Source organism: Macrobrachium rosenbergii, chromosome 9 (genome assembly GCF_040412425.1).
Source record: "Macrobrachium rosenbergii isolate ZJJX-2024 chromosome 9, ASM4041242v1, whole genome shotgun sequence".
In the NCBI taxonomy this organism is placed as follows: Eukaryota; Metazoa; Arthropoda; class Malacostraca; order Decapoda; family Palaemonidae; genus Macrobrachium; species Macrobrachium rosenbergii.
The window spans coordinates 41,466,126-41,483,311 of record NC_089749.1 but is presented as its reverse complement, the minus strand read 5'-3'; the positions used below and the strand labels follow the sequence as shown (position 1 = coordinate 41,483,311).

At 35.6% G+C, this 17,186-nt stretch overlaps 1 protein-coding gene across 8 annotated transcripts in view; it reads left to right on the top strand.

Moving 5' to 3' along the window:
- Positions 1 to 17,186, top strand: part of Rich (Guanine nucleotide exchange factor subunit Rich) — a 256,565-nt gene that overhangs the window by 130,854 nt on the left and 108,525 nt on the right. For 4 of the 8 annotated variants that reach the window (XM_067108968.1, XM_067108965.1, XM_067108964.1 and 1 more), the window contains 8 exons: positions 2,077 to 2,309; positions 3,174 to 3,405; positions 3,655 to 3,761; positions 4,178 to 4,309; positions 4,469 to 4,708; positions 4,868 to 4,982; positions 8,575 to 8,679; positions 15,118 to 15,254. In XM_067108968.1, coding sequence (XP_066965069.1) covers positions 2,077 to 2,309; positions 3,174 to 3,405; positions 3,655 to 3,761; positions 4,178 to 4,309; positions 4,469 to 4,708; positions 4,868 to 4,982; positions 8,575 to 8,679; positions 15,118 to 15,254 — 1,301 coding nt within the window. The remainder of the gene's footprint in view (positions 1 to 2,076; positions 2,310 to 3,173; positions 3,406 to 3,654; positions 3,762 to 4,177; positions 4,310 to 4,468; positions 4,709 to 4,867; positions 4,983 to 8,574; positions 8,680 to 15,117; positions 15,255 to 17,186) is intronic. The other 4 variants (XM_067108971.1, XM_067108969.1, XM_067108967.1 and 1 more) reach the window with 1 other exon arrangement.

Genomic DNA, 17,186 nt, shown 5'->3' with positions numbered 1-17,186 from the left:
AGAGCTATGATTTAATAAATAAAATAAACTTTTCATTAATAAAGCCAAATCCTTTGGGCCAGCCATGTGAGAGCTAAGTAAATTAACTTAGTGGTGTGTTAAACTACTTAATAAGAAAAAATGAAGGTGTATCATGCCTCACATTTATCTGGAGACTTTTTTTTTTTATTGTGTCGTACCCATTGAACATCAGTACTAGTGGTTTTTACTCATTCTTTGGTCCTGACTGTTGGTTTTAAAAATCAACCTCTTTTTCAGCACGAGCTTCCTTTGTACATCTCTGCCACATATGATACCCACTTAATTGTGCAGTTTTGCAGGGTGTCGATATTGGGTTTATTCTTAGCATACATGTGAAGTGCTGCATGAATTCACATCTCTGTAGACTACCATATAATGAGTACATTTGTTTGATGAAATATTGTAATATCACAGAAGCTGTTCTGAGTAGAGAGTTTCTGTCACTTCCCTAGTTATATTGAGCAGAGCAGTACTTCAAAAGATCACAAGACAATAAACCCCAGAAGATTCAACCATGTATGTGGTTTACTGAAAACACTCACTTCTTTACTTGATATGGAATACAACTGACCTTTTCCCTGATAATTAATTATCATTTATATCCTTTTTCATACGTTATTGTTTTTAGAATAATTGAAATACATTTATCAAAATACTGTTGGTATCTGTGAATTTTGAGTCCTGTAAGTAAAGGTGACATCTGGCATATTTGTAATTAGAATAGTATATTACTCTGTCATTTGATACCCAGTCTGTTGTTAGATATATCTGCATATTTTTTGGCAATTCTGTATTTTTTTTGTTTATATTTACATTAAATATTTCCTGAATTATTTGCTCAGCTCTGCATATTTCATATGGCAGAAGCAGAAGACAGCACAAATAAATTTCAAGTGATATTTTGCATGGTTTTGTGTATTTATTTTTCTGGATATTTTCAAGTAAGAACAGATACCTGGTAAGACTTATGTTTTGGAGAGGGACAGTCATGCAACTGATTCTTGGGAGGATATGTACCAGGAACATGTACACTAGACTGGATGAGTGATTCTGAATTCTGTATGAGTCATGAATGACTTTGCTAGGAGAAAGGAGAAGTCTCTAGATCGAAGGAACTAACAATTTCTTTGGTTTCTGGCTTTTGGAAGACATCCATGCCTTCCATAGTTCATGGTGGACTTTTCCTGTGTTTTTTCATGAACAGATGGACTTAGCTCCTCAGAACCTGCCAGGCTGAGTTAGAGTAGTCATTATCCAGGAATACAGACTCCCAAAAACTTGCAAGTAGGAGATGCTGGAAGAAATAAAGGTGTTAGTTGCTTGGCAACATGAAGTCAACAAAAATTATGACTATGTTAGCTAGAATCTCCCTAAAGAGTGGTCTGACTTTTCTTCCAAGTGTGTGTAGGGTATTAGTAATCAGTAATCAGAAGTGTCTGCTCACATGGGAGTCAAAATGGTAAATTCAAATCAGTCGCCCTGGTCTCAGCCTTTGGCAAAGTCACTCTGGAACTAGCATGCTGGTGGAACAATGATAAGCAGCTCTGAAGTTAATGGTACCAAACACCACTGGTAAACTTTGTTGGGGAAAAAATCTAGAGTAAACCTACTTACTCCAGAACAAATATAGATAGTAAGTAAAAATAAGTTAAACTTTATATAAACATATGTTTTCTTTTAAAACACTGTATTTAAAATATCCTTCCTACCCATTTAATTGACATACATCTCTATTTCATAAACAAAGTACATGATCAAGAGTTTTGCTGGGGGTAGACTAGAGCTTCCACCTACCAGATGTTTCATCCATCTTTTAATTACCTTTCATTTTGAATGTGGTTTGATATGTTCTTTCTCTTTCTGTGTAGAACATTGAATGAAACATTTGTAAAATTTGTGGGAAGTTTTTGTGTGTTTATGATTATAAATTAAGATTATGAAGACATCAATATGTAAGTGGTTATGTATAAAATGTAATAAGTTTTGTATTTGGATATACTGTATTTGTGTTCATCCTCAAATTTTTGTGCATGACATACAATATCTTTATTCCAGGAGGCCCTAATGTAGTTGTATCACGTATCCAAGAAGTAGATATTTCTGGTTTGACAGTCCATCCTGCATGTGTGGTGTCTGTATTGCTCACTAGTCTGCGTACTGAGTCGTGGCGGGTCCACAACACACAGACACCGGCACCTGCACAGAGTGTGATCATTAATATTTCTGGGAAGGTGTTAATGATCCAGCGAGACCAACGTGCAGATTCTGAAAACAGCAATGGAAAATTAGTAAGTAACAGGAAGCTAGATTTAATGCTTATCGAGGTTTAGTAAAATGGTTATTGATGAGAATTCATGCCCATGATTATCTTCACTGTCTACTTCCAGTATATGATGAAGACGCTCTTACAATCTTATCTTTGCAGTCGTACATAGTTTGTAACCCCTGAAGAGGAGTGCATAGTCAAGATGCAGTTTTCGTTAGATAACTAAGTGGAGATTGTAAAGAAATCTTTCCTAACTCTCGAGGTACCTGTCTCAAAAGAGTCGGTGACCATAGGTCAGAATTTTCCTTGAATCAAAAACTGGAATTTGGCAATTGATTTTATTTTATGGCGTTGTGACCAGACCAGCAAGTTGTTTTTAGATAGAGCTGGGTCTTGCACAAGTGGGGCATGAACTGAATTGGTAAAAATATGAAGGGAAGTAAAATATAAAGAAAGGAAATCAGTGAAAATTAAAAGACAAAGCAGTGCAGCCAAGGGTCTAAAGGGACAGTACGAGGGACATAAATTACGGCCATCAGTTTTCTTAGGTCACTACCTACTGTGTGCGTTGCATGGCACACTGTAGGTAGAGTGAAAGATTCTAAGCAGTGTCTGTTTGTCTCCCATTTTCTTTGCTTTGATTCCTATTTGTCATCTGTTCTGTCTTTTTACCTAGCCACCCAACTGCTTCAACTTGTTCTTGCCAGTACTTTCTTCTTATTTATTTATTAAGAAATAATCATGAGAACCAGTCTTATAAAAGTTTACAACTCTGACTATTACTGAGTAGACAAATGCTTGAGGGCAGTTGTTCTTGTTTGATAATGGTTTTAGAATGGAGACCTTACCTTGCAGGTTTATAATGTATTTTTATTTTTTTTTTCAGTTTCAGTCTGCTCAAATGACTCCCATAGTTCTTGCATCAAGTTGTGAGGCTTTGTGGTGCAGCAGTTGTGCTGTTAGTCATAAGCCCCACCTAAGTCATGCACTATGGCTTCATTGTGGAGTGCATGGAACTAGGGCATGGCTGCCTTTGTTTCCAAATTCAATCGACAAATCCCATACCTTCATGGCCCGTAGAATTATGTTGCCCTTCACTCCGTCCATTTATCCTCTAGGTACAGATATTTATACTTTTTATTGCAATTGTTTTGTGATTTTTTCAGTGTTCCAGAATTCCTTTATTTTTTAAGTGTATATTGAATTTTTTTATTAGTAATTTAATTACAAAGTGTATTGAAGATTTCTATTGATTTTGAAAGGCATCTGTTTACAGGAAGTGCATTAGGAATTTCTGACAAGATGCTTCTGTATCCTTTTGATTGTTTCAAGTTTGGTATTGATCATACTGTAAACTATTATTACAGCTGTGTTATTTGAGGAGGGCATTCTTCTTGGTGCTGAGACAGATACATCCTTATTGGCTTGTGGTGCTGCTTCCTTGTACCAGCCTCTAACTGTAATTGGAAGAACTGTAAGTTGAAGTTACTTTGTTATTTACAGAATTTTAACATCTGTACAGTAATAGTTTTCAATTTTTTGTAATGTCACCGACATAGAGTACTTGTTGTTAAGTTATCATGTCTTTTTTTTATTTTAGAGACTTGTTGTTATCATGTCTTTTTTTTATTTTAGAGACTAAATGATGTAGTTCTCCTGTTATTTATTACTGTTGCTGTCTTGAGGTTCATTTGTTTTGTGTCAGTTGTAACTTAGCACTGTACTTAGCCAATGATTATTGATCCTTTTTGACTTGCTGAAGTCACATTATGAGGAAGCTCCCTTAATCTGTGAACTTGCAAACCTTTGATATTGTGGTGAGACATAGGTAAAACAGATCAGTTAATAAGCTAACAGTTTTATCATGTTGGCTTTATATTTTATTTACAGAGTCAGGTGTATTTACACCACTTGCTACGGCAGCTACTGAGAAGAAATCTTGGCTATCATGCTTGGGAAGTGGCCAGCACTTGTCGAGACTTACCGTACTTCCCACATGCTCTTGAACTTTTACTTCATCAAGTAAAGAGTTGATTGATATTTGATAGCTTTATATAAATATTTTGAGTATATAGACAGTTTTTTCCAAGTATCAGTTAGGTGAAAAATACGGTTTATGAAATTCCTTGATATGTTATAAATAATGAAATTCAGATTACTGACATGCTTTCTCTTTTCTAGGTTCTTGAAGAAGAAGCTTCCAGTAAAGATCCATTACCTGATTGTTTGCTTCCTCGTGTAGTGGAGTTTATTCGCGAATTTCCGTTTTACTTGAGAACTGTGGTTCAGTGTGCTCGCAAAACAGAGTTAGCATTATGGAGGTATCTTTTTTCAGTAGCAGGAAGCCCACGATTATTGTTCATCAAGGCACTAGAAGATTCTCAGTTGGAAACTGCAGCATCTTACCTCATCATTTTACAAGTAAGTAGATATCCAGTGCTGAAATGGGTATGATCAGTATGCTGGTTGGTCAGAATGTTGTAAACATGGTGTGGTGGAAACAAGTTAAGTGTCCCTGTTCTTCGAGGTGCCATACAAGTGTCATCCAGTAATGTTTTCAACAGATTTTTTACATTGCAGAATCTTGAGAGTGCTACTGTGAGTAGGAATCATGCAACCCGTTTGTTGGATGCCACTTTGGAAGCTGGGAAGTGGGATTTGTCGAAGGATCTCATTCGATTTCTTCGTTCTATTGGTAAGAAATAAGTTTCTTTTTTTCTGTGATATTTGCAGCCTGTCGTGTTTTGGTATTTAGATTTGGTTGGTAAGTTTGGTCTCAGCCTCAGCATTCTACCTTCGCAACTAAGCCTTACTAACCACTACAGTTCTTGCCATCTCCTTGATGTCACCCAAGCTTTTTATATTTTTCCTTGATGCTTCTTCTAGAAAAAGTCTGTGTTTTTAAAATCCTTGAAAGTCATGGAGTGTTGTGTGTGAATGAAAATACCAGTCCATTGTATTTAGCAACATTTAGGAGTCAGTGTAATACAATATAGTAATTCTTTGTTTATATACTTTTAGCATATAAAATTTATGCAGCTGTGAAACTTCTAGATACTGATTCCAGAATCCATTCTGTGTTACTGTTAGGTATGCTAGGTTTATTTTTTGGTTTTATGGATTCATACAGGCAACAAAGGGGAAAGTTTGTTTCTGGAAGATGAAAAATTTACTCCTGTGAGGGCCTATTTAGAGCTGTTGCAGTTAGTTAGTTTATATGTTGTTTAGAAAGGTGCTTTACATAAGAAATAGAATTGGTCTAAGTTTGTGTTATGGGAAAGTGGTTGTAATTTTGTTAAATGTGATGTTTCTCCAAACTTGTGATGCGAAGGCTGTAAAACTTTTTTGAGAGCTCTTTTCAAGTCAAGAACTCACTGGCTTTGTAGTAGTTTCAAGGAAATATTGATTATTTTATCAATTATGCCAGTATTTGGTACATATCTGTGTCTTAAGAACATTTTGCCATGATAAGTACACAGGTGGTTGTAGACACGTGACAAAAAGTAGACCTTTCTTGGTTATTGAAAAAATGTTATATTTTTTAACATTTTCTCATGGGCCAGTTTATATTGGTTTAAAGTATTATCAGTTTCTTTGTAAGGTAAAAGTATCCTTAGAATATGTTATTTTCAGTTATCACAGTTGCTTTTAACAAGTACTGAATATCTTGTGAAGGTATGTACTTGGAACACAAAAATTAACCTTGCCTTGTCAGATTATAGGGATGTTAATCTTGATAACTTGAGAGTTAGGACTGATGTTATAAATGAATTTTATAATCTTCCATTTCTTAGGTGTTGATTACCTTAGCTTTCCCATAATTAGACTATTTGATATTGTATCTGTGGTCTATAAATGGAGGTGCAGCAGTACAAAGTTTAGTTGAACCTAAACAGGGAAATTTTGTTTCTGTACACAAAGACTTGATCTCATCATAGTGAAAACTGCACCTTGCAATTTATTATTCCAAGTGTAGACAAGTTGTTTTGTTGCTTGCAATAATCCTGGCTTATAGAAGAAGCACATTACTTCTGTGATGGGTTTTATTTCAAGTTTGATAACTCATTATGCCATATATTCATAGGACTTCCAAGACCTCTTACTTTTACTTGTCCTAGAATGTCCAATTATGAGTATATATTTCATATGCCTAGTAGGTGGTTGACAGAAGCAGAGATGTAGCATAGCTAGGTAGTAAACACTGCTTTGCCTGCCAAAAGGAGATATTCTTTTACTGTGTCATCATTGTTATATGTATGTGTTGAGTTTTTGACAACACCATCCATTATCCTTCACCCATATCCTTTTCCTTACTAACTCTTGTCATTTGAAGGTTGGTATTTGGATCCTTGTTTTATTTTTTAATTTCTGCAGGGATTATTATTGTCATCAACATGTGGTGTGCCTATAGATTTTGACAAAATGTTGTAGGTTCTGCTTATTAATTGGTTGTTATTGTTTCAGATAAAAAGTTATTTCAGTTGTTTGCATTAATGTTTGTGATGTTACTGATTGTAATACAAGCTGTTGGTATTACTGCATGTATATTTTTCGTGTGTTGGGGTTGTTGTTTGTTAGCCTGTCCCTTGGCAGAACTTGGCATTACTGCTAACACAAGTTACTACATTCTCTTGTGTGTCCTTTATTCATTTATGTGCTTCATTGTTTACTGTGTTTTGGTTCCAGTGGCTGCTTTCTTAGGTACTTGCTGGCCGACGTGGATATGAAAACTGCATGCCCCACTTTCCATGCACCCTCCAACACTGCCACCATTGGCTTGGATAGTGGAAATTCACTCATGTCTCCTGCCCAGCTGGCCAACAGCAAGAGTATTAAAGAAATAGGTCAAGGGAACTCAATTTCATTTCACCTCTTGGTTCAGGGCTAAAGGGTCAAAGACCCTCCTTCTGCAGCCTGCATTTAGGCAAAAAATCAGCTTTAGGCTAGCATTTGTTCTAGCCTTGTATTAACTCATGAACTGTACCATCCCGTTCACCTGCTTATTGCAGAGTGCTCCTGGACATGAGGGAACCTTTATATAATGCAGCTGTGGGATCCTCACATATGTTCTTTGTACCACTGGCTGACTGCCATTTCTTCTATTTAAGAGAAATAGCAACATTTGAGACTGTTTTGTATTTGTAACCATGGAATGTTTTGTATTTGTAACCATGGAAAGGGCTAATTATAAATAATTGGTTTATGGTAAAAAAAGAAACAAATTGGATGGTGACCTTCAGTCGGGCAAAAATTGTGACAGAGCTGGGAAATCTGGTTAACTACATCCTACAAGTAAGTGGGGTTTTCAGTTCACATATCTTACACAGAACTGTTATTAAAGATTTCTTTTACATGTGCATTGTCAAAGGCAGCAAGTTTTTTGAGATTTTACTTCCTGCCGTCCAGCTGGATACCTCTGACTAATCCTGAGAAGCAGTAAGAAGCCAAGACCTCTTGGCAGGTGAAACAAGTGGTGCTGTATAGAAGGCAGGTCTCTCCTGTTAGTTAACTGCTGTACTGTACTACTCTGCTTGTTTTAAAATTGTTGATTTAACTTGGTTGTCCATCTTAATTGGCCTTTTAAAACACAAGTAAAATATAGAGAATTTTATCCATGAAGCAGGAATTTTTTTCTGTTAAGACTTGCTATCTCATTTATACTCGATTCTTATTATTATTCAGTATATTAGTAGATAGAACATCATCTAAGTTTGCTGAAATCATCATTTTAATAGAAATGTTTTACATTTTCAGAAAATAATGCTTTGCACCTTCATAGTGTCATGTAATATATATATGAAATCAGATGCTAGAACACTAAACGGTTAACTGCATGACAAAGACCATTTGATTGTACTGGAGTATGGCACATCTCTTAGATTTCTTGAAGGACTTTGGAGATTTATAGGTGTTGTTTATGCTATGCAAATATGATCTTATAGAGTGTGTGTAAGTAGTTGAAAGACTGCCCTTTTTGCTGATTAACCACCAACAGCCGTAATAGGATCTTAGTTATTCTGATCTTAGCTCATCTGTTTAAATGCCTTTTTGTATTATTCAAGGGATGGTAGTGGCTGGTGTTGATTAGATCCTACTCTTAATAATGCAACATTGATATCTCCTCTGCATTGCTTGCCCGTCATATATATTGTCTGTGTGTAGTCACTTATCTTTTTTCTAAGCAAATTTAAGGTCATCCTGTCCTTTTATATGTCAACTCTCCCCATTCTTCTTCCGAATGTTTTGAACCCTTCAGTAACTTCCACATTCTCATGCATGTGTTACAGCCCATGACCCACGAGTAATTGCTTTCCAAGAACAAAGTCAAAACCACACGGTAACATTTGGTACCCGTAAGACTATCCATCGCAGCTCCTTGGATAATTCTAGTGGTAAGATGTGTGTTTTTGTCTATCCCTTGTTATGCTTGATGCTTTGGCCAATCACAGTTTCATTTTGCATTGATTGTTATTCATATCATCAGCAGCTTGCTTTGGAAGACACTTTCACTCCCATTTTGGTTACATATTTTATGTTTTTGCTGTCTGTAAGAGTTGATTCTGTTGCTGGTAGCAGTACAGTATACTGTATACCATTATGCAAATTCCAAAATAAAAAGATTGATGCATCACTTTAATTTGGGAATTCACAGAGTAAGAGAGAATCAGTGCAATTTTAGATTTATATTCAAATCAACTATCCTGTCTTGTTAATGTTTTGTAGACCCATTTGATTGCTTTGTTTGGAATGCATTTTATGCTTTGCAACCTAGTTTATTCCTATAACTTTTGCTGCTCTGTGTTTTCTGTTAATTTCAGTAGTATTTTTTTTTTTGAAGTAGTAGGTCAGTCATATTAAATTACTATAGTCCTTCAATTATCCAGATCACTATTATCTGGAACTCAATATCCGACGCATCCAGACCAGGGACCAAACCCCCAAAGATATATGATATGTTTAAATTTTAAAAAAAATATGAAAAAACTGCTCTTCAATGTTGGCAATGCTGCACAGCCTCAGGAAAATGTTGGTAACACTGCTTATGCTTATAATCAGACTGAGAAAGGGTTTTTTGGGGTGGGGAGGCCTCAAGAAGTTTTCAGGGTGGGGTGGGTCAGATGGATGGCTGGGCCTCCTTGGGGGAGGAGGGACAATAAGGTTGTTTAGAGGAACTCACTCAGAGAAAGAGTTGTTTTGGAAGGTGGGTGGAGCTGGGGAGCAGTTTCCCTGGCTGGGGTGGGGGTGGGATTGCAGTGTTGGATGGGTGAAGAGGGCTGTGTAAGACATCTGACTTGGTAGAGCTTGTTTTATTTTGTCTTGTTAGGATTTTTTATTTATATTTTACTTTATTCTCATTTATATTTTTACTTCATTTTCTTAGTTTGTATTTTTACAACCCAAAAGATAAATGCAGTTGTGCTTGCAGGGTATATACATAGGCACTCTCATTCGCTGTCATCAGTGAACTTTCTAGAATTTGTGTTTCGTGCTGGTATGCTTATGATTTTTTACAATATATTTTATGCTATTCTCTTCGATAATTTTATCGTATTTTCTCATTTTTTATTTTTACAACCCAATTGTGTGCGTAAGGTACCCCCTAGGCACACATTTATATTTTTACTTTATTTTCTTTGTTTTTTATTTTTACACCCCACAAGATGAACACAGTCATGTGTTCAGGGTACCTGTACATGCACACACTTATTTGTTGGCACCGGTGAACTTGCTAGAGCCTTGATTTGTTTCGTGTTTTTACATGTATGATTTCTCCACATTTTGTTAAAGGATATGTACACTTCTGTACTGTATGATTTCTCCACATTTTGTTAAAGGATATGTACACTTCTGTACTGTAACTTGAAATACATCAAGCACAAAGAAAAAAAAATGAGATAGTATGCTATTGAGAGAGAGAGAGAGAGAGAGAGAGAGAACAACAACTGAGATGACATATCAACAGTGATAAAATATTCTCGTGTCCTGTCATGACGTGTGGTAATCATACTTAGAGGCAGTTAAACATGTAATGAAATACTGTACAGTAAATAAAGCAAAGCTAAAAAGAAAAATGGCAAAAGTGGTACTGCATTAAGCAACACACTATGTAGAGACAGTAATGTCAACATTGATGAAATGCCACATGTAGATGTAAACACACACACACACACACACACACACACTTACACTGGCATACAAGTAAGTCTTCTGTGATATTATGAGGTGAAAAGAAAAATCATTAATTCCAGTAAAACAGAAAATGAGCAACTACTTTTTAGTAGTGTACTTAGAATGAATTTGCTTTGGACTGTCATAATTGAGAAATGTCATATGTACTAAAGATGTAAACACAGGGTGTTTTACAAAAGCAGTTTCCATGATAGTCTACTTACCAAATGAATTTCATTTTCCGTTGATTGTACTAGGCTAGGCTTTCAAACAAGATTACCAAACTTATGGGTTATGTAACAATTCATGATATCTTTAATTAACAACCACTAACAAAGAACTAGCATAAACAACATCAAGTATGACATAAACAAACAAATCAGGAAACAGCTGTCTTGTGATTTTGAGGGGTTTTACTTTATCATAAAGCATGTTAGTATACCCATTTTACTTTTATATATAAAATTAAAAATAATTCCAGTAATACATTCATTTCTTTTAGCAACTAACTAAAAAGTTATTCTAATTCTTTCGCTAGTAGGCTCAATCAGCTGATTCTAAGGATGTAAATGTTACTCAATGCAAGTGGGAGATGATCTTTTTTATATACAGTACATACTACGATGATAATATAATAAGATAGTAATACAGTATAAGTGGATTCAGTAAGTAAAATATCAGTTTCATTATCATTACCTTTATCTTAAATAGTTGTAATAGCTAGATACTGTTAAGTGTAAAACCTAGCCTAGGTCAGTAGTTCACACATACACATTTTGTATCTCGTGTATGGTATACAATAAGGTAACAACTGATAAGGAGGTTGCCATATAAAAATACATTATTGGTCATAAAACCATGGTAGGCTATGGATAAGCTCAGTTAGGCTACCTACCTAATGAATGTTTTTATTTACACGAGAGAAAATGAAGGGGTTACATTTTTTTTCAAAGTGTATTTGTTCAGTATATTTTGTTGCAAATATGGGGAAAGGGATAGATAATTACCTTTGCATAAAGTTTTCAGATTAAAGTGTGGTGGTGGTTGTTTATAAGCATATTGAGTGTTTTCAGTTATGTGGTATTGACAAGGTTAGGTGAGGCAGGGTAAGAAATTGCCCTTGAACACCCCTAGATTTTTTTACTTGCTCTTATGCAGATTTTGCCGTTGGCTCTATTAACCTGGATAATTGAAGGCTGACTGATTTACAGATCAGTCGGTTAATGTTTGATGGGTAGGATATAAATCTTGCTGTAATTTAGGGGTTTTGATAAACTTTTGTGCTTAAGATTCGAATGATTTGCTTATTGTAGTGTTGTACAGTATTTTGCTTTTTTTAGTGGGGATTATTTCTTGATTGTTAAGTATTGTAACTAATTGTTTAAATTGATGTTCATCATTTATTTATTTGTTTTTTATTTTTCAATTTCATTTATCATTTTATCCTTCAAAACATTTAAGAGTGTAGGCCAGTCTATGAAATTCTCTTGGTCAGAATTGTTCATACTACAGTATCCTGATTCCTTGTTTGAGGGTGAAAGTTCAGTCTTCAGTTACATTTGGTTGTTTTAAATGGTGTATGGTGGTATATTGAGGTTCAGTATATCTGTCCCCTGTGTCTTATGAAGAATAGCAAGCAGCACAAGAGGCTTAGACTTTCCTAATGCAATTGTGTAACATTTGTGAGTTTCAACCTGTATATTGGTTTGAAGGAAAGCATTATAAATGTCATGAGGGTACCATTTTTATGATGATATGAAAGTTTAAATGTTTTGCAATATGACTAGCTTTTCTTTTGTCTAAGGCAGGGAAATAGAGTACAGTACATTAAATTTCATCCAGTACCTCCATAGATATGTAGACAAGGTTAGCATGGTTAGTAAGGACATTTTTGTAAAGTCATTTTTCTTGTATTCGGTAAATGTCTCGGATCAGTCCTCCCTGTAGGAGACCACCCAACAAGTACCGTAATTGTCTGTTCTCATTTTACACTGCCTTAAGTAACCAATGCATTACAGAGCTGAATAATTAAAATGTGTTGACCATCCTGGGTTTGTCTGTTTGTGATTAATTTGATGTGTTTTTGCTTTGTAGCCTCCTTTGAAATAATCTAGTTTACCTGTTTTGTTTCTTGATTTGAGTTGGCTTTCATAAGTGGTATGGCTGCTCAAGAATGTCTTGGGACATATCCTCAGGCTGTATGAATGTTTTCTCATATGTTATATTATTGAAGTTATTTATTTTACCAGCTATGAATATTGTATATTGCTCACCATTATGTGTTACATATTTTTTATTTCAATTTTTAATTAATATAAAGATTTTACTGCCAACATCTTCAAAACTTTTCCATCTTCACCATATTGAGGAAACTTCTCCACTGATTTAATTTATCCCATATTTAAGTTTGGAAAGAGATCCTGTTCCATTGCATTTTAAAATTACAGCCTTCAATAAAGTAGTAGGTTTGTATCTGTGAAGCATGAGAACCATCATAAAATTTATCAAATTTCTTAAAAAGTTAAAATAGCCCAAAAGTTCCTAGAGCTTTGAAACTGAAGCTTGAACTGCAATTTTTTTATATGAATGCCAAGTAGATGTGCTTTACTGTGAAAACTAGTTACTTCATGAAAGAATCTAGTAACCCTTCTATTGTTTTTCAAAGAATTCTTTGTAAGCATACAATAATAAGAAAAGAAAAAATTTGGTCTAAATTGATCTACCCATCCCTCAAGGTTTGGAACCACATTCCAATTTTAAAAAAGTAGACTAAAAATGGATTTTGGATAATACCTATATCCACTGTTTCATTCTTCCCTGTAAGAGGGTTTTGCCATCAGTGCACTGGAAGTGGAGCACTGTAGCCATTACTAAAGGTTGCTGATAGAATCCCTTTGGCCCCTAGCTGCACCCACTTTTTAGCCTTCTAGTTGATGTCCATTCCCGCTTCCTTTCTCCCATTTTGCTGTCCAACCACTCCAGCTTCCCCTTTTCACTCTCTCAAATGTTGAATGACTGGAAGAGCCCCAGTGCTTGGCTTTTTACCCAATTTTCATAAATCCAATTGTTTCACTCTAAACTTGACAAAATGCTTGAACTTCAAACATCGTATCCCCACCCAAGTACAACCTACCCACCCACCAAAGAAAAGTATTGATAAGAACATGGAGCAGCTTTAATGAGATACTGTATTTGCAAAAGAAACAATACAACTCCACATTTGTAAGGTACTTGACTTCACAAAAGCAAAAACAAAAAAATTTATGGGAATAGGACCATTGTACATATTAAGAAATAATAGAAATTTGGGAATAAAAAAATGAATGACCACTTGTGCTGTCTTTGGTAAGGTTCATGATATTTCAGTGTGTGTGTGTGTGCTTTTGTTTTGAGTTTCTTATCATCTTCCTAGACCCCCCAGCATCCATTGCCCAAGCTTTTGTACTGGCTCAGTTATTTTAGTTTTAGCACCCATGTAAGCCTTCTCACTATCCTTTTTAGTCATATTAAAAGGCTAGTTGTAACTTCAGTAATTGCATATCAACTAGTCATTCAGTGAGTGAGTAGGTAAACATGAATTAACTCCAATTTCATTTATTGACAGAAACTAAATTTTTAATCAGTAATATTAATGATGAGTTTCCCATATAAAGAGCTAAATAATTTAGGACAATGAAAGTAGAAAATTAAGTAAAAATCAGTCTAATACCAATAAAACAGCAATTACTATTGGTTTGTATGTTGAAAGTTATAATATAGATAATAAAATTTATCATAATAGTACTAATTTAAAAAAAATATACCTACAATAATAGTAATAGTACCAATTTTAAAAAAATATACCTACAATAATAGTACCTGAGTTCAGTGATTGAAAAAGCAAGTTTGTACCAATGTCTTCCATTTCCAGCCTCCCCACCACCTTGACTTCAACCAAAACACAACATGAGGAGCATATGGGTCAAGTCCCAAACCAGTGGAAATCACTCTTCTTAATACACTTTTTTCAGCGTTAGGTCTCTGTGCCTCCTGTTTGTTTGATTGTTCCACCTAAAATCCACATAAACGACACTGGTTTGGGAGCCTCAAGGGAATTATGGTCAATTGGGACTAAGTTATTGTTCTTTTATTGGTTTTTTTAATGTGCCAAGTTTGCTAGCATTGGACATAGTGTGCCCAGGTGACAGCTTATGCTTCGTTCTGTCCTTAGAACTCAAAGGACTAAAACTGAATATTGTCTCAGTTTTTCCACTTAGCTCCTCATTTGTTTCTGGTATTTCACTGTTGAATTGATTAAAATAATCTTTCTCATTATATTTTTCCAATAGTTTTTGACAGTTTAAGGTTAAGGTTAAGCATTGGTATTTTCTTTCTTATTGTATTGCACTTTTTTTTCATGCAAATTATAAAAATTTGGAAGGGTTGCAAGAGATAGTTTATTGGATAAAATTTTCAGGATTTCACGAAGATAAGACATGTATTATCTTTCTTATTAAAATAAAGAGCTGCATGGAATTTCATAGTTTGTCTTCTGTGAGATGATTCTCTTGGTCTGATTGAAATGATGTGGTAGTAATCCCCCCAAAATTGGAAGGCATTAAGACTATTTGGAATTTGACAATCTGTTTAGTAATCTTTAAAATCTTGTGTTATTTTGCTAGATCCTAATGACTTGGACTCACCAAAGCCATCTCTGCCTTCTTGTGGAAGTACGAAAGTGGGCTTTACTCATGCCACTCCTCCAGTGTCTCCAGCCTGTGTAGATGAAGACTTATCAATGATCCTTCCAAATACCCAGGTAAGGTTAATGATAATTGTGGTGTCTAGTAGTATTTTAGCAGGTTTCATCATAATACAGAATAAAATATCTAAAGTTATGTTGTGTATGTTATTCTTCTTATATGGACATGATATTTGACAGAAATCTTTAAGAGAGTATGTGTTCAGGATTTACTTTTGTACACTAAATAAGGGATTTTGACAAATGAAAAATCTATTTCTGGGGGAAGACCTGTGTCACCCGGTGAAATATCCTTTTAGCACATATTTCTAGGTATAAGTATTGCTAAATATACCAGAGAAAAAGCTAAACACAATGCCAGGGTTCGACCCCGGATCGAACGCCATTATATGGTGTCGGTATACACAAAGGGTGAGTGGTGCCACTGCCACAGGTCTCCGCCTTATAGATCTCTCCAATCTCAAAACCCGAAAAGTGAGGAGCCGTTACATACCTCACTCTCTTCACCCAGCCAACCACCACCTCAGCCGCCATCTTGTAAACATCCCAAGTTAGCACCCCCCAAGCTTGGTATGCCACTCAGGGGGGGGAAAGGAAATGCAGGGATGGGTCACCGGGTGACACAGGTCTTCCCAGAAATAGATTTTCCTTTGTCAAAATCCCTTTTCTGGGCTCGACCTGTGTCACCCGTGAAATTATAACAGAGAATCAGCCATACAAAAGCTTGGTGGAGCCCTCTAAGAATTACCTTAATGGAGCTAAATAAAACTATAAGAAAATTACTGTGTTTTAATAACCCAAAGCATTAATAATAAAGCATGATTAACAATATAGGGCACACAGACAGAATTAATTGCACCAAGACACTTAAGGCTAACAAAAAAGGGGTACAACAAAATATGCAAACGGTCAGGAGTCAGGCTGTGAAGCAGGCCTGACCTAAAGGAAGAAGGCATGGCGAGTAAACGAGGCAGGCAGGCGAGAGAGGAATAAAGGACAGGATAAACTAAGGTTACATAAGCTAGTCTAGGGCAGGAGGAACAACACTTCCTGCAGCCACTGTGGAGTATTTAAGAGCCTCTAGAGATTTAAGATAGTGGCGTTTGAACACTGTTGGTGATTTCCAGCCCGTATACTTTTTAAGGTCATCAAATTTCATATTATGGAAATAATTAGTAGAGGTGGCCACTGCTCGAATATCATGTACCCTAGGTACTGAATCCGGGTTTGCTTGCTTTATGAAATACAGTATTTGTTGCCTGATGGCCTTTAAAGAAATGGTTCCTCCATTTTCCCTAACAAAAAGAGAGCCAGACATTATATTAGAAGTTCTATTTAAATAAGCTTTTAAAGTGTTAACTGGGCACAAGGACAGATCCTGTGGAAGGGGATAACCTTCCAAGGGGACCATCTATTTTGTGGATCTTCATTCTTAGCTAGAAACTTGAGATCCGGAGACAACAGAACTTCTCTGACGGGAGGAAATCAACATGGTTCGGTTCTCTAGAGAGAGCAGACAGTTCAGAAATTCTGGCACCTGAGGCTAGGCTAATTAAAAATAACGTTTTTTCTTAACAGACTCAGTATGAACACAGTTCATTATCAGTGTCTGATGCTAATTTAAGTACGTCATTTAAGAACCAGGAAACCGTGTGTGGACGGGTTGCTGGTCTAAGATGAGCGCATGCTTTAGGAATTGACAAAAAATATGAGTCTGTAAGGTTAATATTGAAGCCATGTAAAAATATTTTTCTTAAAGCAGATTTTGCTGTAGTAATAATACTAGAGGCCAGTCCTTTCTCAAATAATGATCTGAAGAAAGAGATTGCAAGGTTTGTGGTCATTTCCTGAGCTTCAGATTCCCTCAGAAATAATGCTAACTTTTTAACTGCTGAGTCATATTGTCTGAGGGTAGATTCCCTCTTGTCTGATTCTATGAACAGTGTATTAATAGGATCAATGTTAGTGTCTTTCTGAGCTGCAAACTTC